At 22.9% G+C, this 26,696-nt stretch overlaps 3 protein-coding genes across 4 annotated transcripts; 1 reads left to right on the forward strand and 2 right to left on the reverse strand.

The window, feature by feature from the left end:
* The first annotated feature begins 4,269 nt into the window (after positions 1 to 4,269).
* Positions 4,270 to 7,534, forward strand: LOC128960540 (alpha-1,3-mannosyl-glycoprotein 2-beta-N-acetylglucosaminyltransferase-like). 2 transcript variants are annotated; one of them, XM_054306650.1, is made up of 9 exons: positions 4,270 to 4,655; positions 5,332 to 5,510; positions 5,564 to 5,767; positions 5,893 to 6,349; positions 6,410 to 6,500; positions 6,561 to 6,665; positions 6,751 to 6,841; positions 6,904 to 7,074; positions 7,142 to 7,534. In XM_054306650.1, the coding sequence occupies exons 2-9, from the start codon at positions 5,412 to 5,414 to the stop codon at positions 7,253 to 7,255; spliced, it is 1,332 nt and encodes a 443-aa protein (XP_054162625.1). In that variant the 5' UTR covers positions 4,270 to 4,655; positions 5,332 to 5,411; the 3' UTR covers positions 7,256 to 7,534. The 2 variants fall into 2 exon arrangements, with proteins under 2 accessions (XP_054162625.1, XP_054162626.1); XM_054306651.1 differs by having other exon boundaries at positions 5,341 to 5,510.
* Positions 7,535 to 10,494: 2,960 nt separating this feature from the next.
* On the reverse strand, positions 10,495 to 16,695 carry LOC128960339 (transmembrane protease serine 9-like). The gene is made up of 17 exons (XM_054306410.1): positions 16,601 to 16,695; positions 15,915 to 16,177; positions 15,589 to 15,777; positions 15,334 to 15,514; positions 14,933 to 15,144; positions 14,125 to 14,181; positions 13,838 to 14,065; positions 13,680 to 13,757; positions 12,459 to 12,550; positions 12,322 to 12,376; positions 12,127 to 12,178; positions 11,687 to 11,730; positions 11,376 to 11,606; positions 11,160 to 11,297; positions 11,059 to 11,078; positions 10,897 to 10,987; positions 10,495 to 10,565 (listed from the first exon to the last, which is right to left on the reverse strand). The coding sequence occupies exons 2-17, from the start codon at positions 16,174 to 16,176 to the stop codon at positions 10,495 to 10,497; spliced, it is 2,001 nt and encodes a 666-aa protein (XP_054162385.1). The 5' UTR covers position 16,177; positions 16,601 to 16,695.
* Positions 16,696 to 21,658: 4,963 nt separating this feature from the next.
* LOC128960340 (serine protease 27-like) lies at positions 21,659 to 25,827 on the reverse strand. Its single transcript, XM_054306411.1, has 9 exons — positions 25,734 to 25,827; positions 25,204 to 25,647; positions 23,903 to 23,965; positions 23,816 to 23,832; positions 23,261 to 23,346; positions 22,381 to 22,623; positions 22,128 to 22,171; positions 21,893 to 22,050; positions 21,659 to 21,817 (listed from the first exon to the last, which is right to left on the reverse strand). Exons 1-9 carry the CDS (start codon positions 25,825 to 25,827, stop codon positions 21,659 to 21,661), a joined length of 1,308 nt encoding a protein of 435 aa, XP_054162386.1.
* Positions 25,828 to 26,696: the final 869 nt, after the last annotated feature.

The raw sequence follows: 26,696 nt of genomic DNA on the forward strand, positions 1-26,696 counted from the left end.
TCCTCTCTCACACAGATCTTCCAATATCTCTCTCTCTCTCTCTCTCTCTCTCTCTCTCTCTCTCTCTCTTTATTTATTTATTTGGATAAAAATCCGGTTATTAGTTGTTTAAAATTTCGATTTTTATATACGAAAGGCAATCACTATTATACAAAAAATAAATTTTTAATAAAAAATATATGTTTATAAAATCACTTTTTTACTTAAAATAAAAATTTTATAAACAGTCAATCAAAGTTACAATAAAATTTTTAGTGACAAATGGAAATATTATTACAAATATTAATGCTATAAAAACATATGATCTAATGTAAGAATAGGAGCTATAGTTTGTAAATCATAACAAAAAATTTAGTTTTTTACAATCAAATATTTCTATAAAATAACAATAATGTTAACCCTCTTTAAATTAATATAAAAACCCCTCATTGCCTCCTTTATAACACTACAACTCTAAACCAATTATGAAAATTGAAAACCCAAACAACCCTATTATAAGACCAACAAATTCCATAAATATTTCTTTCTTTAAATTCATATAATTTTGTTGTGTTCTGAATCAAAATCTTAACAAACATTTAGCGTTATATACTTATTATGTGTTTTATCAAAATATTAAATAATAATAATAATAATTTTATATGTCTTTTCTAGAGATTCTCAAAAGAGTGAGTGAAAGAAATAAAGAAATTGAAAGAGAGAGAGAGAGAGAGAGAGAGAGAGAGAGAGAGAGAGAGAGAGAGAGAGAAAAGTGAAAAACCAGTTCAATATCTTACAGTAATCTTACAAAATTGAAATATAAAAATACATAAAATAGTAATTGAGTTGTTATTGAATAATAATTTTTATTCTTATAAATAATTTTTATTTATATCCATAAGCAAAATGGTTAGGCAATGATTATATGAGAGAATTAAATATAAAAAATTTTTAGATCATTCATGTAAAACATGTATTGAAAAATAAAACATTTTTAGATATAAAATATTGGATTAAATTCAATGGCAAAAAATATAAATAAAACAACAAACAATAATACAAACAAAATAATTATTTGGTCAAATAAACAATGCTTCACAACAGTTTAGTTAAACTTAACAAAAATACTTGATAAATGTATATAAAAATAATTATATATTGTTTAATTTTATATTGAATATATATCGTTTATACGGTATTATATTTTATACAGTATCTACTGTTACTATATTTACTCAATTAATAGCCAAAACAAAAAATCAAAAATTATCTTCCTGCTATTAAAAAATAGTTAAATAAAATACATTGCTTTTTAAATTTATATACATTTATATTATTAAAATCAGTTTCGGTTTGCTCTATATTTATATACAATTTATGTGTTATGTACTATTTTATCTTTCTATTATAGATATACAGTATATTAACGAAAATTATTATTTTTTAATTATTTTATATATATACACATTTTTCTCAAAATTGAAATTTTAATATTTCAAATATAAAATATACTGTATTTTTGTGTAACAAATTTATATTAAAGCAAAATCATCGTAAAAAATTATATATGAATGAAGTTTATAAAACCAATGAACCAAAACCTACCATTTCTAGTGCAATGATAACACTTTACATAAAATTCACTTTAAAGATATTGCACTTTAACAACAAATAGCTTATATGATATTTTTTAAATAAAAAAAAAGAAAAATATAAAACTTTTAAGGTTTACTATCAAAATCATTGGTTATTTAATGTTATCGTTGATTTCTACATTGACTAACATTTATTTGAAATATTCAATAAAAAAAATTGAAAGTAATTTTCACTATAATTTTTTAAGGTATCATTAAATACATAATTGTTATTACAATATTATTATTATGTATTGGAACAATGGTTACATCATTATAATTAATTTTTTTTTTAAATTAAGACAAAATATTTGTGCTGTAAAACACATACAAATATTATATCAAATAATAATAATGAAATTTTATAGTTGATTATAATAATATTTGTATTTATAATTTTAATTGTTTATAATGATAATAAAAATTATTTTATACTTTCAAATCTAAACTGTAATATATATATTCAATAAATGAAGATATAAATACTAAGTATGAAATACACATAAATAAATTTATATGAAATACTGTATACAGCAGTGATCAAAATTAAACTTTATAAAACTAAATTGTACAAATAACCTAGTACATATTAAATGAGTAAGTGAAAAATGAGATATTAAACTTACTCATTGTTTGTTATAAATTATGAAAATTACTATTAAATATCTGTTAAATTAGTTATGTTATATATGTATCACAAATAGAGATGGGCAAATAGAAAGTTTCTAATAAATTTCCGTGAGAAAGTTTCTAGAAAGTTTCTCATGAATAAATTTCTATAGAAATTTAACTTTATTGTTATACTATGGGATCCCCATATCTATAGTTATTGGAAATACTATAAATATATTAATGAGACATAATATTGTACATGTTAATATTATACAAATGGGATACTTATATAAATAAGTATAATTATCCAATAATAATCAGTTTTGTAAAATTTTATTCATCATTTTATTATATTATAGTTAAATATAATTAAATAAATTAATTTTTACCTTAATTAATAATTAAAATACTAATAATAATATTTAATTATTACTTTTAATAAAAATGTTACAAGATAAAAAATATTGAAATAACATAATTAACATGGGGATCCCATAGATAGAAATTTCTTTTAGAAACTTTCTAGAAATTTCTTTTAGAAACTTTCTAGAAATTTCTCTATTATTTTTTAAATTTCTCTTTTTTGCCAACACTAATCACAAAGTTATCATGATAACACTTAATTTTTATCACTGGTATACAGTATTACAGTATATCAATGTTTTCAAAATTAATAATTTCTCCTCATATAAAAATAGTTATTTATCCTTAATATTTATCTCATTTCATTAGAATTATTCAAATCATTTTAATTAATTAAATATTTATAATTAAAACATATTCTTATAAATTATAAATTACATGAAAAGCTTTCATAAAAAACATAAAAAATGTATTATATTAATAATATTTATCTTTTCATTTTTATGACTTAAATTTATATTCAATAAATATAATAAACAAAATCAATAAAATATAATGTTTATTGTGCATAAAAAACAAATCGTGTTACTATATTATTGTGAAATTGTTTTTTGTCTAAACGTGTTTGATATCAATATGTAAATTATTAAACACATTCATATGAATTAATGTAAAAAACCATTTTTAATTTACAATTTTATTTTATTTTCGCTAAATGTTTAAAGTATGTGAAATATTTAAAAAATAGTTTAAATAAGTGTAATTGTTATAATTATTAATTTATTTAATAATAGTTAATTATCATTAATTAAATTATATCATAATGGCGGTATTGTAATAATTTTTAATTAATTTTTAATAAATTTTAACATACTGTACATTATATACTGTACAATAAAGCTTTATTTTCATTACTATTATTCTATAATAACTAGGGTTTCCATTTGAAGTCGGAGAATAAGCACATATTAAATATATAAGAATCATATTAAATCATATAAAAATAAGTGATTACACAAATAATATTGTTGTTAACTTTTATCAATTTTTAGTTAACTGCTTAACTTAGTTAGTTTAGTTAAATGCTTAATTTTTGACTAAAATCTTTTAATTTAACAGTTTTGTGATAAAAATGAAAAATTAGTTATAAATAAAATTAGTTAAGCAATTATCAAAAAAAAATAAATAAAGAGAAATAAGCCAAAGTTCAGACAAATAATAACTACAAAAACATTTAACGTTTTATGATTTGTCATAAAACAAATAATTTTTTCTTACAGTTTCTGACAATAAACGTAGTTTTTTCATATTATAAATAATTTTAAATTAAAACAAATTACTATTTGATAAAATATTAGATCATAAAATTAAAGTATTCATTATAATGCAGAAAAAAATGTTTTTAAAATTTTATTACTAAAAATTGTTTGAAAATAAATAACTATTCACCAATTTTTTACTAACTTTTATAATGACTTAAAACATTAATTTAAATCACCTTTAAATGGATAGCCTAATAATAACTAATGTTGTGTAACTAACTAAATACTAAATACTAAATACTGTAAATTGATATTAAATATACATTTATATGCCATTGTGTGCCATCTATAGGCAATGGCAGTGTATTTGTGTATGTATTGTAAATTATAACTTATAAATGCATTCAATAATAATAATATATGCTTTAGAGTACTGTATATTGAATTGCATTGAAAGCCAATGCAAATGAAATGCAATGCGATTTTGACTATTGATTGGCAATCGGTTTGTGTCTAAACAATCAAAATAATAATTCATTTGATATTAATATAACATTTCGACATAAACTGTGAATAAATAGATTTGAAGCCAACTATTGATGTGATGGCAAACGTATCGCTTGTTTAATACAATTGTCATTCAATTGATTATAACATTGTGTTTACATTTTGTGTTTTCAACATTTCATTCAACACTGATTTGGTGTCAAACGAGTCGTTTAATCAATTGATTACATGATTTAATTGGTCACCGATTTTGACCACCGATTGACACGTGTTTTGTGCCATTGATTGCAAACATGTTGTAAGTATTTAATCACATCTATAGTACAATACTTATCATACAATTGTCGACAAATTATTATTAAATTTACATTTATTTTTCTATCGATTTTTGTTATCATATTTGACACAAAAAATATATTTGTATTTATTTGAAATTATTATTATATTTATGATATATTAATATAACTTTAGTAAATTTAATTATAATTTTATATTTAGTTTTTTAATATCTTAGACACGATTTATATAGGATATCATATAATCATTGTTTTTGTTATTTGTCAGCAAAAATGTATGATTTTATTTTTAAAATATCACAATTGATATTTGATATGATATGATATTAACAGAAAATTCATTAAAGTAGACAACAATTATAATAATAATTTATTTTAATAGGAAATAAAAAGTCAATTTATTTATTATCGAAATTTACAATAAAAAACAAATTAGTTATCATATATGATATTATATGATATTATATATTCATATATTATGCTCTAAAAAATCGATGATTTTCTAACAAAATTAAAATTAATTAAAATGTTATTTAAAAATCTGTGACAAATATTATCATTTTCATGAATGAATGACTCGACTATTAGTTTTGAACTCAATTTTATATTAATTAACTGATATATAAAATAATAGCTAAATGTTTGCATTTTTAAATATACCGGTAATTATAATAATAGTACCATTAGTTTGTCAACTGAAGCGATGGTCAAGTGTTTGGTCTGAATAGAGATGAAAAGCGATGAAGAAGTGGTGAAGTATGCGTCGAAAGACATTTTATTTGATTGGATGCCTTTCCTTCATCTGCTGGACGGCTGTCCTCTGCTATCTGTTTGTTCACAAACCAAACACTATTAAAGTATGTCATATATTAATCTTTGATAAACTAATAAATTATTATTTGTCTTAAAGTATGTCTATAAGTATGAAGAAGTTAACAAAGAGGTTGACATCTTAGAGAACGAATTGAAACAACAGCTCAAATCTAACGAAGCATTACTTATGACACTCAAGAATATTAAAGAACAGATCATTAAAACGGGAAAAGATATAAAACATATTTTGGCTGAAAATCCATCGGCTCTTTCAATGGACAGAACTGTTGACATTAATAAAGTGAGATTTGTTTTGATTATAAACACCTTTGCTTTTACTAGAATAGCAATCAATCGTAAAAATTGGCAAACGATTTGATTACACTATTTGTCTTAAATTACATTTATATTTATTTCAAACATTAGGATCCCGTTATATGTGTGCTATTGTTTGCTTGCAATAGAATTACAATTAAGAGAAATTTGGATCAATTACTCAAATATCGACCAAATCCTCGAAATTTTCCAATAGTTGTCAGTCAGGATTGTGGTCACGAACCCACCCGTAAAGTTATTCAATCATATGGCGAACAATTGACACTTATTAGACAACCGGATCAATCGGATATACCATTGACAGGAAAAGCTAAAAAATTTAAAGGCTATTATAAAATAGCCCGACATTACGGGTGGGCACTCAACCAAACGTTTCATACTCTTAACTATGACACAGTCATCATCATTGAAGACGATTTAGATCTCTCTCCAGATTTTTTTGAATATTTTAGAGCTCTCTATCCATTACTCAAAACAGATCCCACTCTTTACTGTATCAGCGCCTGGAATGATAACGGAAAGGATGGACTCGTTTCTAATGAAGCGGGTATTTAAGTGATAGTGATTATCAATACATTATTATAGTAATTATTTTATATATTTATAGATAAGTTATTCAGATCTGATTTCTTTCCTGGACTCGGATGGATGTTAACTAAAGATATTTGGTTGGAGTTTGAGAATAAATGGCCGAAAGCGTAGGAATTTTAATAAACTAATAATTTTTGTCAGTTTTTAAATAATATGTATATAAATAGTTTTTGGGACGATTGGATTAGAGAGCCGGCACAACGTAAAGATAGAGCTTGTATTAGACCAGAAATGTCCCGCACCCGCACATTTGGTAAAATAGGAGTCAGCAAGTTAGTTTTTATATAGTATATAGTATCTAATAATATGGTATTTTAGTTTTAATTATTTATGTATTTTGTTATGTTTTCAATTTAGTGGTCTTTTTTATGAAAAACATTTGAAATTTATTAAACTCAATGAAGAGTCTGTGCCTTTTACTCAAATTAATTTAACATATTTATTAAAAGTGAGTATTTGATGATTTTATATATAGTATTATAAATAAGTGATAAATTAATGAAATGATAGGAAAATTATGACGTGGATTGGGTTAAAACGGTTTACGGCAGTCCAACGGTAACTCTCCAACAATTACTACGATCTGATATTCCAAGTGATGGTCCGATTCGGATCACTTACGGTTCAAAAGATGGATATAAGAAAGCGGCCAAAGCTCTCGGTTTGATGGATGACTTCAAAGTATAATTAATATATAAACGAATGATTATATTATCGGTAATTAATTGTAATATTTATTTTAATTCAGTCTGGAGTTCCGCGCACTGGTTATAGAGGAGTAGTCACATTCATGCGTAAAGGTAGACGTGTTTATTTGGCACCTCCACCTACTTGGAAACAATATGATATCACTTGGAGGTGATCTTTATTAGTAATGCTACCGATGAGCAGCCATTTGTTATCTAATTGTTAAAAAATGTTTTTCGGTCACAACATATTATGTGATATATATTAACAAATTTGAAATAATGACCCATCAAATGATTGGTCTGTATTATTGGAGCAATACATCTAACAATAAACTCCAGGATTTTACTACTCTTTTACAACAATCATCATCACTGAAGTGCAATCATTGGTCATATGTTTTATTCATACCTAAGCAAACTAAAGATAATATTATTTTATAAGATAAATTATAACACAATTTATTTTAAAAATTTTTTTTAATTTTTAGATTAATACAGTATTTCATATTTAGTTAATTAAAATTACAATTACATAGCCTTACATTTTAAGTAAACTTTTTATATTTAAATATCAGACGAAATTTGAGTCTAGTCTACAAACGAGTGATACATAAAATATTTGATTATTTTTAGTTTGTTGTTTAGGTATCACTTGTAAAATGCATTTTATGTTGAAATTTGTCTGCACTTTGTTATAATATTTAATTTGATTCTTTAAAGTTATTCTATATTAGTTTATTTTTTTAATTTATTTAAATTGTTTCATTTAAATAATTTTGGTTACATTTATATAATTATTAAAAAGTACATGAAGAAAGTTATGTATAAGTGATAAATAATTTTTAAAACAAAATGTCATTAAAATGAAAAGGTTTATAATGTTGAAGCAATATTTGGACAGTAATGACAACTATTGCTCAAATAGTTTTGATCGATAAAACTAATAAAGAGTGCCATTCTTTGTCATTAAATTATAAAATGTTTTATTTATTTCTTCTAACTTTTTATCAATATTCTAATATAAATACATTTACTGTATATTCATATTTTTATAACTAAAATATTACAGAATTTAACGATAATATAATTTATTACATTATTGTTTACACGTGTAAAACACCATTTGTTTGCTGAAGATTTAGATAAGTATTAATTTAAATTATATTAATAATAATAAAGGACTATAATATTCAATTATATTAACCACGATTTAAAATATGTTTAATGATATTACTATAGATTTGTTTTTAGTGACATTACTGTTGAAAAAGCAATTTTTAACATAAGGGGTGATTCACATATTACGTTCGCAATTGGGGGAGGAGGTGTCAACCAAAACGAACTCAAACAAGGGGAGGGGTATAGACCTTAAGAACGTTCGCATTTAAATATTTTATTTCTTAGGGGTGGGGGTTAGCGATTAGGTTTGCGAATGTAATTTTTAAAAATGACCGAAAAAATTAACAATTGCGAACATAGGGAAGGGAGGGGATGTAAATTTCTTAAAGTGTGAACGTAATATGTTAATCGCCCCTAAAGTGTTAGAGACCCAATAAATGACTATTAAAATAGTTTATATACTAATTCAAAAATTACTGCTAATAGACCTGAACTACCTGTGCAACTGTCTGTTCTACAGTTATATTATATATTAAATAATATAATTTATATATACTATTCACTGGAAATTTGTATACTTATTTATATAATAAAAAATTATTATTTCAAGTTTTTAATTTAATTAATTATATAAATTTCTATAAATTAAAGTTTTGATAAATCACTAATTCACACATAATAAATCTAAATTTATAGTACAATAGTTCAAAGTAATTGATTAAGTATTGATATTTGTGAATATATTTGAAACTTTGATAGTAATTAAAAAAGCAATCAATTTAATTAATTTTGCTATCAGACAATACTTTAGTTTATCATTAAAATTGCTTTGAATTGTAGTTAAAAATATAATCAGATTACTAGAGGACATGTTATTTTTAATATATATCAATATATCAGAATTTATCTAAATTAAAATAATCACTCAATCTATAGATTTGATGTTTCAATATTTAACTTAACATATAATTTACATTTTAAATGTTTATTATTTTTTAAATATTTTTTGGCAATACTTATAGGAAATGAATGCAAACTTGAAATCTTATATTCTGTATATTGACTTCAAAAGGAAAGCTCAGATCTGGTTCAACAACTTATCAAAAATATTTGACATAAATGTGATAATAGCAGTGAAATGAAAGATTCAATACAATTGTCACCGGATAGACAAGTCATACCTGAGCTGATCATATAAGCAAATGTAACTTAATGTATAATTTGTAATCATTTATTATTTTATTATAAATATAGATTATTTATTATTAAAAATACAGTATCTTATAAATCATTAGAAAATTCTCCATTATTTTGCATTTTAATCAAATTTATTCAATAAATAAAAAATTTTATAATATATTAGAATTCAGTAATTTATGTGTCAAAAGTATATAGTCAGTGATGTTTACATTGTATAGCTGTACCTACAAAGTCATAGATTTGCTATTAAATTAATACATTCAATGTATTTAATTGTATCAATTGATTGAACGTTATTGTATTTGAACTAATATATAAATATCAATTTTAAGTTAAAAATTTTAACTATGATATTATTTTTGCTAATTATTTATAATAATTACACAGAAAAATTATAATGAATGTCTACTTCATTCATAATCTATAGTTAAATTACGATAAATGCTTTATCATAGGCTACTATTAAAATTAAAAATATTAAAATAAATTTTTAATATAATAATAGAATTATATATATATTTCATAATTACTAACAATTTTCTTAAAGAAATAAGGATTTAATAAATGAATTATAATAAATAAGTTTATAAATAACTATATAATTAACAATTAAATCGTTAATATAATAAATTGTACTTTAATCAAATTGAAAAATTAATTAATTTTAATTAACTAAAATAATAATTATATATTAATTAATTACAACGAAAATTTTAAAAACAATACTTAACTTACTATACAATTTATTAAAAAAATGTTTTTATATATGATTTTAAAAATACATAAATAAATTATCAAATAGTAGATATAATTAATTACAAAATAAATAAAATTGAAAAAATAAGTTTTAAATTTAGTCAGATATAACTATTTAAATGATTGTTTGATAGATAAACTAAATAATAACTACTTATAAATAAAAAAATTAAAATTTGATTTAATCACGTGATTAGCGATAATAATGTTAAGTTTGGTGTTTGACAAGTGATGTACAGTTGGCGTACCATAACTTAACCCAACGTTTATTTAAACTAAATGTCGATAATTATATAACTTGAAAAACATTGAACAGTAGTGTATATTTAATGTATATTTAATATAACAATCGCAATTGATTGACCCAATTCATGAAATATGTAACACGAGTGTAGACATCTGGAAATCCTGTTATTCAAGTAAAAAGATCTTATTTTTGTTAACCGTTTGGTGTATTTTTGATCACATTTTTGTGGTCTAAAAGTTATCTTTTATTATAGTTATTATGATTATTATTATTTATAAGTTATATTTGCATTTTAAAGCTAGTATTTAGTTTGTATACCAAATGCTCATATTATTATTTATTATTATTCTTAATAAGAAAATTAATTAACTGAAGATTAATATTTAATTGATTTACCACTGACTGTGTTTTACCCAAAAATAATTTGTTATTTATATAAATAAAATACAGATATAATTATATATATATATAATAAATATAAAGTGATATTACCTTCTTTAGCACATCCGGAGCCAAAAGAGGTAATTCCTGCCAAATGCCACTGATTTCCTATCTTACACTGCAGTGGTCCGCCTGAATCTCCCTTACAATCAAATAAAACAAACTTATATACAAAGTTGACAATTAATCTTTTAAAATGTTATAAACTATTACATGACACGTTCCCCGTCCTCCTATTACAAAAAAATATAAAATAATTAATTTTGTTAATTAGATGAGAGACTTATTTGATTTGATTGTATGAGTGGTCGTACCCTTGCCATCACTGGTACCGGCGCACAGGTGCCAGTTCTTGATTCCGATCTTGAATTTAGGGAAATATGCCTTTTGACACTCAGAATTGTCAAATACTTGAATTCTCACTTTTTGTAATATTTCGGCTCCTTTTTTATCTATAACATTGTTTAATGTAATTGCAAATAATAATAATAATACAATAATATGGTATAAATATAGTAAAAAACACAAACTGTAATCAATTTTGCCCCAACCGGTGGCCACACACTCTTTATCAAAAAAGTCTGCCTTAATATCCGGTGGCAAACATAAGGGCTGTACATATTCTGACGGTTCAATTGGCTCTTTTAGTTTCATCAGTGCTATATCATTGTCATAACCCCTATACCAGGGATAGTGAAACACATTTGACACCTCATATGTTGACTCATGGCTTTCGGACTCTTTCTGGTGATGTTCTCCAACTTAAACGACAATTCATTTATATTAATCACATAAATATGAATATTATGATTACATTTCTAGTTTGAAAATTACTCATTACCTCTAACTTCCCAATGTATTGCTTGAGGTAATGTAAAGAGTGGACTGTAATAGCCATCAAAAAATAAATATCAATTATATAGCAATTCATACTTATATTATGTTTATTGAACATTAAAATATGTGGTTAATGTTAATTTGAACATCAAATTAGTTAATATATTAATTAAGTTGAATGACTTTTCAATTTATAGCAGTAAAACTTAATTATTATGAAACTACTGTTTTATATATAATATTTAACATATGATCTCAAGGAATGTCATATTAAATGTCTGCAATTAAAACTTGTAAAACTAGTTAACTACTAGTTTATGTCAATCAAATTGACATTTACAACATAAACCACATATTATTTTCATTTTTAGACTACAATATTTTTATTTATTATATAAATTTAGTACTGCATATAATAAAAAAGTAAATAACCAATTTTCATACTTAATAATACAATGAGCTGCTGTTATTACCCATTGATTGTCTATTAATACTCCTAAAAAAATAAAATTTAATTATATTGTCAATATTAACAAATAATGATATAGTGATTTAATAAATACTAATATTATAAATTAGTAAATATTACATATAATATTATAAAATTTATGAATAATAAAATATTTATGCAATCATTACCTCCACACCAATGTCCAACTTTACCTGCCTGTGGATGAGTAAGTCTTATGGAGACCTAAAAGCATTAAAAAATGTATAGTTTGTAGACTGTTGTATTGAGCACCTGTAGTATTGTATTATACTGTATTATACTGTACCTGCCAGGGCCATTCTCCCGGTTGAGAACTATTTCCACCCACTATTCTCTCAGTGAGAGGGCTTTCATTTTTGAATTTATTAACTCCACACTCTATATATTAAACAATATGTTAAATATATATTATATAATAAAATACATAATTTGTAAAAAAAACTAACTGACCAGTTGGTGGGTTTTCAGTAGTAACAGGAGTTGATAAAATCAGTTTACTAAACAATATTGAACTTAATATCTTATAGATGATATATATTTGCATAATATTAACTGTTTATTTAAAATCAATTTTCAACAACTCTTAAAAATCATTCATAAGTGATATCAATTGTTATAAATTAATTTAAAGTATTTAATACTTGAAATCATTTGGAAACACATAAAAAATTTTGACTTTAATTTTATAATGCAAAAGACTACTGAAATATCGCGCGAAAAACATTTAAAGCATTTTAAGTTTCATCTGTTTTCCGTCAAATTTTGTTGTCTCTCTTGTGACTACTTGTTGTGTGGACTCGTATCTCAATATTACAAACTCCACCTCAAAATATATGAGAACCTGTGGCACAACTTGACTGCCGTTACAATCCGTGACCTCAACCATCAACTCAATACTATTTAGTAATAATATATCGACTATGGATTTGCTGCTAAATTTAAGACTCCCTTCAATTAATTATCATTTTAAATGACAATTATTTTTATTTCTTTATTATTCTTATTATAATTGTTATGACTAACTATTATTTATATGATTTATAAAAAAATATTTTAATATTAGTTTTATTTACTTTTTTTATTCAACTAATTTATTATTATCTAAAAAATATTATAAAAATCAGTAAAAAATTTAATTTAAATTTGATCAATTTTTTATTTTTAAAAATTTATTTTAAACACTAATAAATTTTTATATAAATTATTAGAAAACTTAACAAGAAATCAATAAAAAAATACTAAATAAAAAAAAATATTTATATATTTACAAAAAAAACTAGTTGTGTAGTGGTTGATGTTGTTGTATACAATTATAGTTAGTACTGTATATAATATAAGTAATGGTCTAATAATATTTAATAATTACTATGATATTACTTCAAAAGTGATGTGAGATTTATATGTTTGGTGTTTCATAACTATAATTGCATTTATTATTTTTGTATGTCATATAAATAAAATTGTAATACTGTTCAAGTGTTATGTAAAACAAAATGTGTTTATGAGGTGTGAATTGTAATCCAATCAACAAACTCTGTTATACGGGTGTAAACACCCGGAAGGTTAGGTCGCGCACAACCAACACCTGAAATTAACAGTTAAATAATGAATTAAAATATTTATTAAGTGAATAAGCATTTAATTTAAGAGCATTTCAATACTGACCCCAAGACACGAGTCCAATAAGTGTTGTTTTGCCTTTTTCTTTAAGACTTAATGGACTACCGGAGTCTCCCTGACACGAGTCCCTCCCGCCCTCCTTATAGCCGGCGCACAACATATTAGGAAATATGCTTTCCCGACGACCAACACTTTTCATCCATTTCTGACATTCATCCGAATCGAGCACTTCTACGTCAACCTTCTGAAGAACTCCCGGTGACGTTGAGATACCTATCAAATGTTTACCACAATTAAAATTAATATAACTTAACAAATGTGTCAATCAATACCATATTGAGTCCGACCCCAACCCGTGGCCGTCGCCTTTTCTCCCGTATAATTTTGACCTAACATTCATAGTTAATATATACTGTATATACATATTTATCGTTTAACATAAAATTAGATGCAATCATTGAAAAAGATAAAAAACAAAAGGTATTCATTATCATCTATTTGATAACAAAAATCATAATTATCTCATTTATTATAATTAATTTATGATTAACTTTTAGTTCAATTGAATAAAACTCTATTGGGGCATTGAATTAATACTTAATTATATTATTTATTAACCCTATTATATAACTGGCAATGAATTCCTTTAAATATCCGTGTATTACATAAATTAATGAAATTTTCAAATACAGTAATTTCTAAAAATAGTGTGTTTGTAATTTATAAGTTATATTTAGATAACGCTTAAAAATGTTTGCAAAACTTATACTATAGAATAAAAGATTATCAGTTTACTGTATATTGATAAACAGTAATATATTCAGTAAAACCAAAAATTTAGTAATAAGTATTTTACTAAATATATAGTTTACTTGACTTATGAAAACAAATAAAGCAAATGACCTCAGAATGAGTGTGTCTAAGAGAGAGAGAGAGAGAGAGAGAGAGAGAGAGAGAGAGAGAGAGAGAGAGATTGTGACCTCAAAATGAAATTTAAAGGAAAACCATTTAAAACCTAAATTTATTTCATTATTGTTTACTAAGAAACTAAATGTTAATAAATGAAAATCAATTTTGTTTATAGATTTGTAAATATATTTACAATATATTAAAATAAAATGAAAAGTCATATATGAATACCTTTTTGTGGTAAACAAATGGGAATAATGTGTTCCCTAAAAGTGATTTCTTGACTTAATTCAAGCAAAGCGATGTCATTTTGATAGGTCGCCGGATTGTATGCTTCGTTGACTACTTTACGGCGAACACCATATTCTTCATGTGCTAACTGTTCTGTATGTGCTCTTAGGTTATAATCTCCGAGTCTTACTCTCAGATTGTTAGCCGGAGTTCTAGTTTTTAAATAAAAAAATGAATATTTAATAAAACACAATAAATTTTTCGTTGTTTTGTATTATAATTTGCTATTTAATACTGATAGTAATTTTAAATTAATGATAATAATAATAAAATAAAAGTAAAGGAAGTTTATTATATGAGATATAAAATATATTATATTAATGAATAAATGGATGCAATACTTGTAGACACAATGGGCTGCCGTCACAATCCAGCGCTTCTTAATCAAAGCTCCGCCGCACGAAATCTTTTGGTTAAAATATTGTTGTTTAACGATAGCCGCCTGCCATGGGTTGTGACCAAATCGGGCGTTCTCTCCGCCGACAATCTTCGGGTCTCTATTGAAGTATACTTTACCGCATTCTGGTCAGTAAATTAATACAACATTAATCAATCATCTGTAATAAAACAAGCATTTGTTTATAAATATATCAAACCGGGATCATTGATTGGTTCGGAAGTGTTGGTAGGAATTGTAATATTGTTTGGTGTATCAAATGGTATACAACAGCTCCACAATACACCACCGTTGCAGAGATCAAGTGGTCGTTTTCCTTGCATCCAACACGATATACCCAAACCACACGGGTATGTCTCGCTTTGGTATAAACATTGTTGCGGAAATGCTATAACAATCATTTCAAATACATTAATTCAATTTATCAAAACTTTTTATCAAAATTTATATACATTTTTTATCAATCAATATATCAAATGTTATTATTATGTATAAAATATAATAAAAATCTATTGAAATACATACACAATATATAGCGGGCAATACTTAATAGATTCCAAAATGTTTGTGAACTTTGTTTTATATTTTGGCTTTCATTATGACTTTGACTCTGGCGTTGAGTTTTTGATAAATAAGATGTCAATGAACTGGCAATTGATAGCGGATTTAGAGAGGACAGGGATGTCAACGATGACAGTGGGCTAATACGGCCACCAATATATGCAAATGTTGGCTCAATTTTTATTATACAAATGATGACTAGGAATACATCAATGCTTTTAAACATCCTTTAAATGAATTGACAAAATTTAAAGCTTTAATAGTAATACAAAAATTAGTTTACGATATCATCCCTCATATGGTCTATTAAAATGATTTGAAAGACTGGAAATCATAAATAATTTAATTTTCAATAAAAACAAAATTTAGACGATTTAGACGACAAAATAAATTTTACGGGAATTAAATGTTATACTTTCCATATATATGAATATATTTTTAAGTTATCTCTAAATTAATTCATTCACATATTGAAAAAAAGGTCAGATATTTTTATAAACATTAATTAAAAAATTAAATCTTAATATATGTTAAAATAAATCATTTAAAAATGCAATAAAGTATTTCAATGGCCATAGAGTGAATAATACAAAAATAATATAAAAAGTGGTCAAATATTAACTGATAAAAATAAATTATATCATAGTTACCTATTTTTGCAATGAAATAATTTTGATAAAATCCTATTTTATTTGTTTGCAATGAATTTGAATGAATCACTAATTTTTGTAATAAAGCATACATTAAAACACTATTCATTGGTCTTTTAACTTCAAATTATTATTAATAGTATTTGAAAATATAATGTAAAAATACATTAATTACACAGCAATTAAAATTGATATTTCTTTTTAAAAAACAAAACATTAATTAATTATTTTAATAACAAATCATTAGTTATTAATTATTATTAATATATTAGCGCATAAATACAAAAATACATGACTAATAAATTGTGATTTTCACAGATTTTTTACACCATTTCAATGAATGTTAAGGAGAGCTGTTATGTTGGAGTCTCACAGTTCTGGAAGTAGGTCTGAGTGAAGACTTGATGGTGTGAGTCGTCTTCACTGACAACAACTAATGCAAAAACTATGACAAATGCCGTACATTTCAAGCGACGATTGTTTTGCTGACACCATTCATAACCATTCAATGCATCCAATGATTCACTTTATTATTATTATTATATAATGACTCCTATTATCTAAAGAAAAACAACTGTTTTACATCACTTACAGACACAACATATTAGCAAAATGTTTACAATAGTTGAAGATTTTGATTACGACCGGAGTATTCAATATTATTATTAATCTATAAGTTTTGCTCTTTCTTTACATCAACTTATATATAACTAATTCAAATAAAAACATCGACTAAAAAGTTTTACTTAATTTTTATTTATTTTTTAAGAAATAAATCACAGTTTATGATAAAATAAAGTCAATGTTGGGACTCATAAAATAAATTTTAGTTGTGATTAAATGTGGAAATTGATTAAAAATAATTGATTTTTTTAGTTGATGTTAATATAATGTTGATATAAGTTAATACAAGTAGTTTTGTTCAATGAGACCCTCTCTCGATAGTAATGCCAGAGCAGTATTGTCTCGTTTATAGACCAGTTATTGACTGCTATTAGTGGCACACAAACTACTCTACCATTTGGTGACCCATTTCCTACACAAACACACTATTCTCAGTACTATTACTACTATTTTCTATGCTATTATGCTTTTACGCTAATTTCAAGATCAGGGTTATTGGTTTAAAATCCTGCTTACCGTTAATACATTAGTTTATATGTTGTTTATTATACAGTATATACTAACTAATTTATAAACTATAGTATAATGTATATAAAATACATTACTTATATTATAATATATATTATAGACATATATAGACACAATTTATCCAAACTTAACAATATTTCAATCACTTTATGTTGTGATTCACAATCTCTATGTCGCCAATCAAATGAAGCGATGAATAGTTTTCTCGATTTATAATTAACATAACATTTTGTGTTTTTATATATTATTTATATGTTTCAACACATTTTACACAATTGTTTAGTTTATGAGAAAATTAGTCTATTTTGTTGTCTATAAAATATCTATTGTTAGCTATATATAGTATTACGGTTATTATTATTATTATTAAACAAGGTTATATTTTTCATTAAAACAATTTTCTACAACAAATAAATTTAATTAAAAAGTTTATCAATAAAAAGTGGTTTTTAACATTTAGTAATAAATATAACTTGTTAATTATTGCATTATAATATAATGATTATACCATAGTTATACCCTGTTAATTATACTGTATTTTATACATTATATTTTATTTTTAAAGATTTTCATGTAAATATGTGGAAATTATAATTTTTATTTGTTATTTGTATATTTATATTAATACAATGTAATAATTATTAAAGTTATGTTATATATGCTATAAAAACAACATATTCACAATATATCATAAATGCATTTTTATATTGTGATTACCAAAAATTATACTGTAATATATTTATAGTTTGAGGTCATATTTCAGCACAGATTTTCATTATTATATACATTTAATATCATTAATGAAATGGAGAAATGTTTTTTTTGCTATTTTGTTATTCAAGAAATAAAGATATGGGTATTACTTAGTGTTTTGGATAATTTGAATTAATATTTATAATATTATAACATTAACATCAAAACAAAATTTAAACCAATAAAAACTTTTCAAAAAAGATGCCTTAGATTTAAAAATCAAAAGTATGTTAGATTTGAAAATTACTGGTAAATTGGATATCAGACTATCGTATAAAATAAATTTAAATAAATAAAGAAATGCTTAAAGATATATAATTTTTAATTTATGTTTGCCATACTTGACTTGCGGTTAAATTCCTCTATTTTACTAATTTGGTAGTAACACTACCTGGCTAATTTTAACAAATTATTATTATTTGTAGTGATTAACTATTCTACTAAATTTCAGTGAAATGTAGTGTAATAAATATAATGTATAATATACATTGAAAATGCTCAAATATTTTTTATTAGATATCATTTTTATTTTGCCTATTTTGCCTATCATTGCCTATTTAATTAAAAATTGCAATATATTTAATTAAATGCAAATTTATGCTATAATTATATATCTGATTGATGTATTATATCATTAGTAATTGAACATAATAGTAAGGTTGCATTAATATTAGACATTTTTTGTAACAATACAATTATTTTTATAAATTAGTTATATAACATTATAATATTAATATATATATATATTATATTATATTATATGTATATTATTATACATTATATATATTAATATAATATAATATTATAAATATTTCGTTGTTTTTAGAGTACATATTTAAAAATCCTAATTTTTACTTTTTGTCAAAATTTATGCAACTAATTAATGGGAAATTATACTTATGGCAAAATATACAGTTAAAATTTGAATATATATAAATACAACAATAATAATCTGTTAATAATTAATAATAAAATAAATATCAAACTTTCTAATATAACAAACAATTTAAATAAATCATTAAATTGTGGTAATTGTGAGTTTAACACCCATAGAGCACAATATGTGTTGGCATTAGTGGTCATTATCTGAGTGAGACTCATAAAAGATATGTTATCTCTCAAAACTATGTATATCTATGTCAATCAAAGTTATAGATAAAAAAATATAATATAAAAATATAAATAATAATAATAATAATAATAATAATAATAATAATAATAATAATAATAATAATAATAATAATAATAATAATAATAATAATAATAATAATAATAATAATAATAATAATAATAATAATAATAATAATAATAATAATAATAATAATAATAATAATAATAATAATAATAATAATAATAATAATAATAATAATAATAATAATAATAATAATAATAATAATAATAATAATAATAATAATAATAATAATAATAATAATAATAATAATAATAATAATAATAATAATAATAATAATAATAATAATAATAATAATAATAATAATAATAATAATAATAATAATAATAATAATAATAATAATAATAATAATAATAATAATAATAATAATAATAATAATAATAATAATAATAATAATAATAATAATAATAATAATAATAATAATAATAATAATAATAATAATAATAATAATAATAATAATAATAATAATAATAATAATAATAATAATAATAAATACAAGAAATTGAGATATTATTATTATAACAAAGTTTTTCTCAATTTATTGTTTACTTTAAATAATTTATTATCAAAGAACATAACTTTGTTTTTTTTAATTGCAGTTATAATTGACATGAGTTGTCACCAAATGTCAGATCTTTTAGTCGAAAGATATACTGTATGTTAAGATACCAACAGTAGACATAAGTGTATCACTTTTAGTGCAGAAATTAACACTATTTTTGGTTATTATTTGGATTATGAACAAGACTTACAATATTAATGATTATATAAAACATAATTTAAATATATTGCTTACATTTAAAATAATGCAATAATTAAAATTAAAAAAAGTTATTTTTAATAAAAGAGTTGATTTAAAGTAAACAATAAATTGAGAAATAGTTTGTTCTAATAATAATATCTCAATTTATTATATGAATCTCAAATTATATACATATTGTATAAAATAATATTAATGAATTAATAACTAGTATTAAACAGTGGGAATTAGTAATGTCCGTAAATATGAGACAATAAAATAATTTGATGTCTGAGTCAATCAAATACAGTACTCTATATAATGTCATTTTATATAAAAAGCAAAACTATATATAAATATACAGTATTTTCTAAATTTATATTTTAAGTCACGATTCAGACCATATAATCTCTCAAATTAAATTTTAAAATGACTAAAAAGTTATATTATAAAGTATATATATTACTATATATTAATATATAAACCGGTATAAATTATATAACATATTATTATTATTATATTTTTATTTTGTTTTAAAAATTCTATACTAATCCATAAAATTTTTTCTTTGTAAACAATATAAAGATTTTTTGTTAGAGATAATTCAAATGTTAATAGGATTTAAAACCTAAAGTTAACGCCCAAATAACAGATATTTTACAGTAATTTATATTTTACTTTAATACTGTATAATATTTCTTTAAATTTAAAAAACTACAAAAATATATAATAGATGACCACAGGATGTGTTTAAGGATCTAAATTTATAATTGTCTGAAATATTAATGGTTTTCAGTATTTCTGAATAAGTTTTATTATTATTATAAATAAATTTTGAATGTTTATAACAGTAACAATTTTTCTTATCTGAATATTAATAATAAATTACTATCATTATTATTATTAATTTATTATCAACAATGTTATTATCAACATTATTACTATTAATTTTGTCTATTTTTGTTATTAACATAAATTAAATATTAAATAATTATGAAAAATATATAATTATTTATATAAAATACAATTTATTTAACTAAATAAATAATATTAGAAAATTAAATTTCCCCTAAAAAATAGTAATACAATGAATGGCAAAAAAACAATTGCAATACAATACAGTTGATCGCAATCATAATTATATTATGGTATATATCATAATATGATAAAATTATAAACATTTTGAGTTTGTTATTAAAAACAATTTAGATTTTATAAATAACAACTAATTTTTAATATTATCGATAATCCAGTCTACAGTGTGGGAAACCCTGTGATAAATGCCCGGTTGTCTGGACTGAGCGCAACCAAATCCGGCTGATGTTATGCCGGCCAAAGTCCATCTGCCGTTTGTGTTGATCACTAGAGGACCGCCAGAATCGCCCTAAATATGATATAATTATAATTAAATGTTTTGAAAAATATTATTATTATAGAAGACTAATGATTATATACTGACAACACAGGCATCTTTACGACCGTCCTCATAGCCGGCACACATCATCTCAGGAAATATCCTTAAATCAATTCCTCGAGTTCGGTGCCATTGTTCACATTCTTCATTATCAATGATGGGAACGTCTACTTTTTGAAGGAGTCGAGTACCATATCTGTTACCTATAAATTATAGTCACAAATAATAATAACAATAAAAGTTTAAAAATTTATCACAAATGTCATCGTTTAATACTGACTCAGTGCTGGATCTGTTTTACCCCAACCGGTAACGACACCATACCTAATATCAGAGAAAAATTAATGTTTAGTTTTGGCACACTTTCATAGCTTTGACATAAATTTTTTATTATATAGAAAACATAATTTATATCATATTAGTCTTAGTGAAAGTCTAAACAAAAAAATTGTTTTTTAAATTTGTTTTCAATTCCGGGCTGTTTTTGAACACCTAACTAACACCTATAATATATAACACCATTGATTACATACCAGCCCTCATAACGAAATCCTGGTTGTGGTAAACATACAGGCAATACGTTATCGTTATACCGGACGGGTCGGTCCAGACGTAACACTGCAATGTCGTATCGATCCGGATGTGAGGCTGAGAACCGAAAGTTAGGATGAAGTTTGACGTGAGTGACCCCAAAAAACTGCGCCGGTATGTCCTGAAAACGCTGGTCCTCTATATCATGCGCTCCTATTATTACATTCAATTGCGGCAATGGAGCTCTGTGTCAATTATTTCAATAACATAGCTATAAGTTATTATTTTTCTAGTTATTATTAAATACTATTATTTTTCACTTTTATTAAATATAAAAACAATTTTTAGTAATAATTAGAAATTAGTTAATTTTTTTTAGAAAGCAATCTTAAATAATTATTAATATTTATTCATGAAAACTATATCTATTGTATTTTACTGTAGCATATAAAATGAATTAGCATTAACAAAGAATAAAAAATTGATAAACTTTTACAAAAATCGTAGCTATTTTTAAGTTTATAAATAATAAATAATTACATTTAAAAATAATTTTCAATTTTAATGTGACTAATTTTAGAAAAATAATAGTTTTAAAGTAAAATATATAAAAACTTCTAATTGTATAAAACATGTTATAAATGGGAAGTATTTGTTATTTGAAAGCTTTGTTCTAATTTTTTATTTATTGTTGTGTTTGATGTGTTACACAAACATCACTATGAAAAAACTGATTCATTTATAGATAAATTGAAAATTATTTTTTATTTAAAAGTTTTTGTTAAAAAAGTATACTAAATGTTTTAGTTCATTGAAGATTACAAAAAATAGCAAAAAAATATACAAAAATAGTAACTATTATTATATTTTATGAACACTCACTGATATATACAATGGGCTGCCGTTACTATGTATTGTTGGTTGACTAAAGCACCCCCGCACTGGTGTTTTGTTATCTTGATGTGAACCTGTTTTAATATTAATTAATTTGTAAATATTACGGTAATTTCCTATTAAAAAATAATACAAAATATATAATAACATAGATTATAATATTAAACGCAATTAATCTTAAATTGAAAAATTTATAAAAAAATTGATAAATACAAAAGAAAATTTAAATAAATAAATTTTAAAAATCTTAATTAATAAAATATAGTTTTTAGATTATTTTATATTTTATTATTTTTTTACTAACTTATTAAGATTTCTTATTTATATTCTTAATTGTTCTATACTTTATTATTTTTTTAATGAATATAATTATACATATCTAACTGTAATTCTTTAAAACTAATTATTAAATTATAGCATAATGCATTAAATACTATTTTTAATTACTAATATTTTAAATATATATATATATAATTTTAAAATATAAAGTTGATTTTTTGTTAGAACCAACAATAGTTAAATATAAAGTATAGATATACAGACCTGCCAGGGAAATTCACCTATAAATTAATAAATAATAATAAAATTACAAAATAATAATAAATATATAATAAATTTTATAAATAATACCGAAGTATGCGTCCTGTCCTCCAATTATACGATTCAATGGTTTGGCTGACGGACGACCACAAACTATAACAATCATTAATTCAAGTCTTTAATTAATACAAATTTTATCATTGAATTATAATATTTGTTTTTGAATCATAGATATAATTTTTTGTAACCTTATAGAAACTCATTAGTTTTGCAAATTAAATTAATATAAAATACAAATAAAAAACTAATTAAATTAGTGAATCGTAAAATCAATTGTTATAATTATATAAAATAAAAAATTTAATTCAAATTTAAATATAATATATAAATAAAAATATAATATAACATTAAACATAATTTTTAAATAAATTATGATTATTGACATCATTTTAAAATATGCTTGTATGCAGAATTAGATTAACTATATATTACTATACTTTAGTAAAATAAAATAAAATTGAGAATTATAATATAAAATTATATAAATAAAGTAATTTATAAATTTTTATATAATGTGATCAATAAAATAATTGATATAAAATATAAAAAAATATAGATTATATCTTTCATGTACAGTAGTTTTATATAACTTAATTATTATAAATAGAGTAAATTAAAAAATTAAATCAAAGATTTAAAAAATAGAAATACATGTTATTAAAAATAAAAGCTCAAAACCAAAGTATAATTATATATTTATAGATGTAATAATATAAATAACTGTATTGTACTTCATATTCTAAATATTATAAATATCTTAATATATAATTAATATTTATGCATCAATAACTAGTTAATGATTATCACATAATTATCTTATTGTAAATTAATTTTTAATAATCAGAAAACCCTTGAATATCACAGTAACTATTGATATATTTCTCTTAAATGACACAAACAGTTAAAAATAGACAAAACTGCTTATTATATAACAGTTAAGATTTTAAGTATTGATAAAAACTAGTTGAATGCTAAAACAATTATGTCCTCTTAAAATATATATATAATATCGATGACCATTGATTTTATGTAGAAGTATACAACAATTAAACATTAAAATTATATTTAATTTAATAGTTAATACTGAAAAATGACAACAAAATAATTCATTTTAAAAGCAGAGATTTATTGTCAATAATCACACAAAATTTAAAAATAATTTTGACGTCATATAATATATATTAATAGTACATATTTAGTCAACAATTTAAGCTAATTTTTGTTACACTATTTTAAATATTATAAATACCGTAGAAATAACAGTATTTTTTGTTTTAATTGTCTTAATGACACAAACAGTATAAATGAATAAATGTTAAACAAGTACTCACTGTCGTCGTGAAGATTTCTTGCGTAAGCTTTTCTGGAAACCTCCCGAAAGATGGGCTTAAATGGTGATTCCGGTCGAGATCTTCGGATAGCGTTTTGATCAATGTCTGTAAAATCATTAGTGGGAGGCGTTGTTCTGACCATTGAATAAGGAAAGTCATGACTTTCAAAAATGTGCGATTGAGAGGTCACATAACTTTTATGTGATGGACTATGTTGTGAATGATATGATGGCGGAGCCGGTGATGACTGTGGCGGTGATAACGTTGGGTAATGCATTTGATGAGAGTTGTAAAGCATACAACATGTAACTGAAAAGTCACCCCCACAGCCCTCCATAGGAACACCACCGGCTAAATAACATAATAAACTAAATGTACATGCTGATTGGGAACGTTCAAATGTACAGGTCCCAGGGTGTCTAATTACTGGTGGTAATGATGAACCTATAGTGGCATACAATAAGTTTTACAATTATATACATTTAATTGTATATTTAAATATATCATTTTAAAAACCAACAATTACTTACTTGAATGACCAGTTGTGCCGACAATTAAGAGTATAACAGGTGTGGCCACAAATGCCAACCATTTCACGGAACGCATCCAAACGTTCCGATACATCGATAAACATCTCATGGATTATTCATTTCTATTAAGCCAATGATTATCAAACAATTTCTCAAATAAATATATCTGTCATATTAAACAATAAAATAAACAATAATTTTTTTTTATAAAACTTAACAATTTTTATGGGAAATGTTTAATATTAAATAACATCAAATACATTTTAAAATTATTTTATGTTTACAACAAAACTCTTTATTTAAACTTAAAAAATAATTGAACACAAAGTTTGACACAAGTTTTAAACATAAAAATCTGGTACAATGTTGTTTATAACTTATAAATTATATTTCAAACTTGTGCTCAACAATACTAGGAATACATATTTAAATTATATATTTTGAGTGTGTGTTCACTGAACAAGACAGTGATATAATGCTATAAAGTAATGTTTTATCGAATGTTACACTTAAACGATCAAAAAAAAAAACAAAACAAAAAATAGTAAAAATTTAATGAACAGTTATGTTGTGCTTTGTTTAGTTGTATAGTTAGTTGTCTTTGGGATTGAGAGAGAGAGAGAGAGAGAGAGAGAGAGAGAGAGAGAGATAGCATACAAAAAATTTTCTGTTCTGATTGTTGTCTATATAAGGGTCACACAATTGGCACCGGGATTAGTACAGTAATAGTCATTGATGTATTAAATCAAGTTTAAGGATATAATTTCTACTTAAAACACTCGACTACTCTTTAATAAGCATTTTGTTGTGTTAATTAAAAGCTATAAATGAATATTGTTTATAAATTATTATTTATTTGAACACTTTATATATGATATTTACACAAATGTCTGGTGTATGACATTGCAAATCTCTAAATTTATTAATGTTTAAATGTGTTAATAAATAACAAGTTTATCGATA

This window comes from Oppia nitens, unplaced genomic scaffold (assembly GCF_028296485.1).
Source record: "Oppia nitens isolate AA-2021 unplaced genomic scaffold, nextdenovo-longstitch-racon4-pilon3 scaffold4_pilon_pilon_pilon, whole genome shotgun sequence".
Lineage (NCBI taxonomy): Eukaryota > Metazoa > Arthropoda > Arachnida > Sarcoptiformes > Oppiidae > Oppia > Oppia nitens.

What these genes read in the sequence shown, in the direction of transcription:
- LOC128960339 (XM_054306410.1), bottom strand. Translation starts at nt 16,176, where the DNA reads ATGTTTAAAAGCATTGATGTATTCCTAGTCATCATTTGTATAATAAAA. An exon ending in TATTGGACTCGTGTCTTGGG is followed by an intron (nt 13,758 to 13,837) that starts GTCAGTATTGAA and finishes TGTTAATTTCAG; the next exon opens with GTGTTGGTTGTGCGCGACCT. An exon ending in AGTTGGACATTGGTGTGGAG is followed by an intron (nt 12,179 to 12,321) that starts GTAATGATTGCA and finishes TTATTTTTTTAG; the next exon opens with GAGTATTAATAGACAATCAA.
- LOC128960340 (XM_054306411.1), bottom strand. Translation starts at nt 25,827, where the DNA reads ATGTATCGGAACGTTTGGATGCGTTCCGTGAAATGGTTGGCATTTGTG. An exon ending in GCAGCCCATTGTATATATCA is followed by an intron (nt 22,624 to 23,260) that starts GTGAGTGTTCAT and finishes TAATTGACACAG; the next exon opens with AGCTCCATTGCCGCAATTGA. An exon ending in GTCGTAAAGATGCCTGTGTT is followed by an intron (nt 21,818 to 21,892) that starts GTCAGTATATAA and finishes TATCATATTTAG; the next exon opens with GGCGATTCTGGCGGTCCTCT.
- LOC128960540 (XM_054306650.1), top strand. Translation starts at nt 5,412, where the DNA reads ATGCGTCGAAAGACATTTTATTTGATTGGATGCCTTTCCTTCATCTGC. An exon ending in ACTCGTTTCTAATGAAGCGG is followed by an intron (nt 6,350 to 6,409) that starts GTATTTAAGTGA and finishes ATATATTTATAG; the next exon opens with ATAAGTTATTCAGATCTGAT. An exon ending in GTTTGATGGATGACTTCAAA is followed by an intron (nt 7,075 to 7,141) that starts GTATAATTAATA and finishes ATTTTAATTCAG; the next exon opens with TCTGGAGTTCCGCGCACTGG.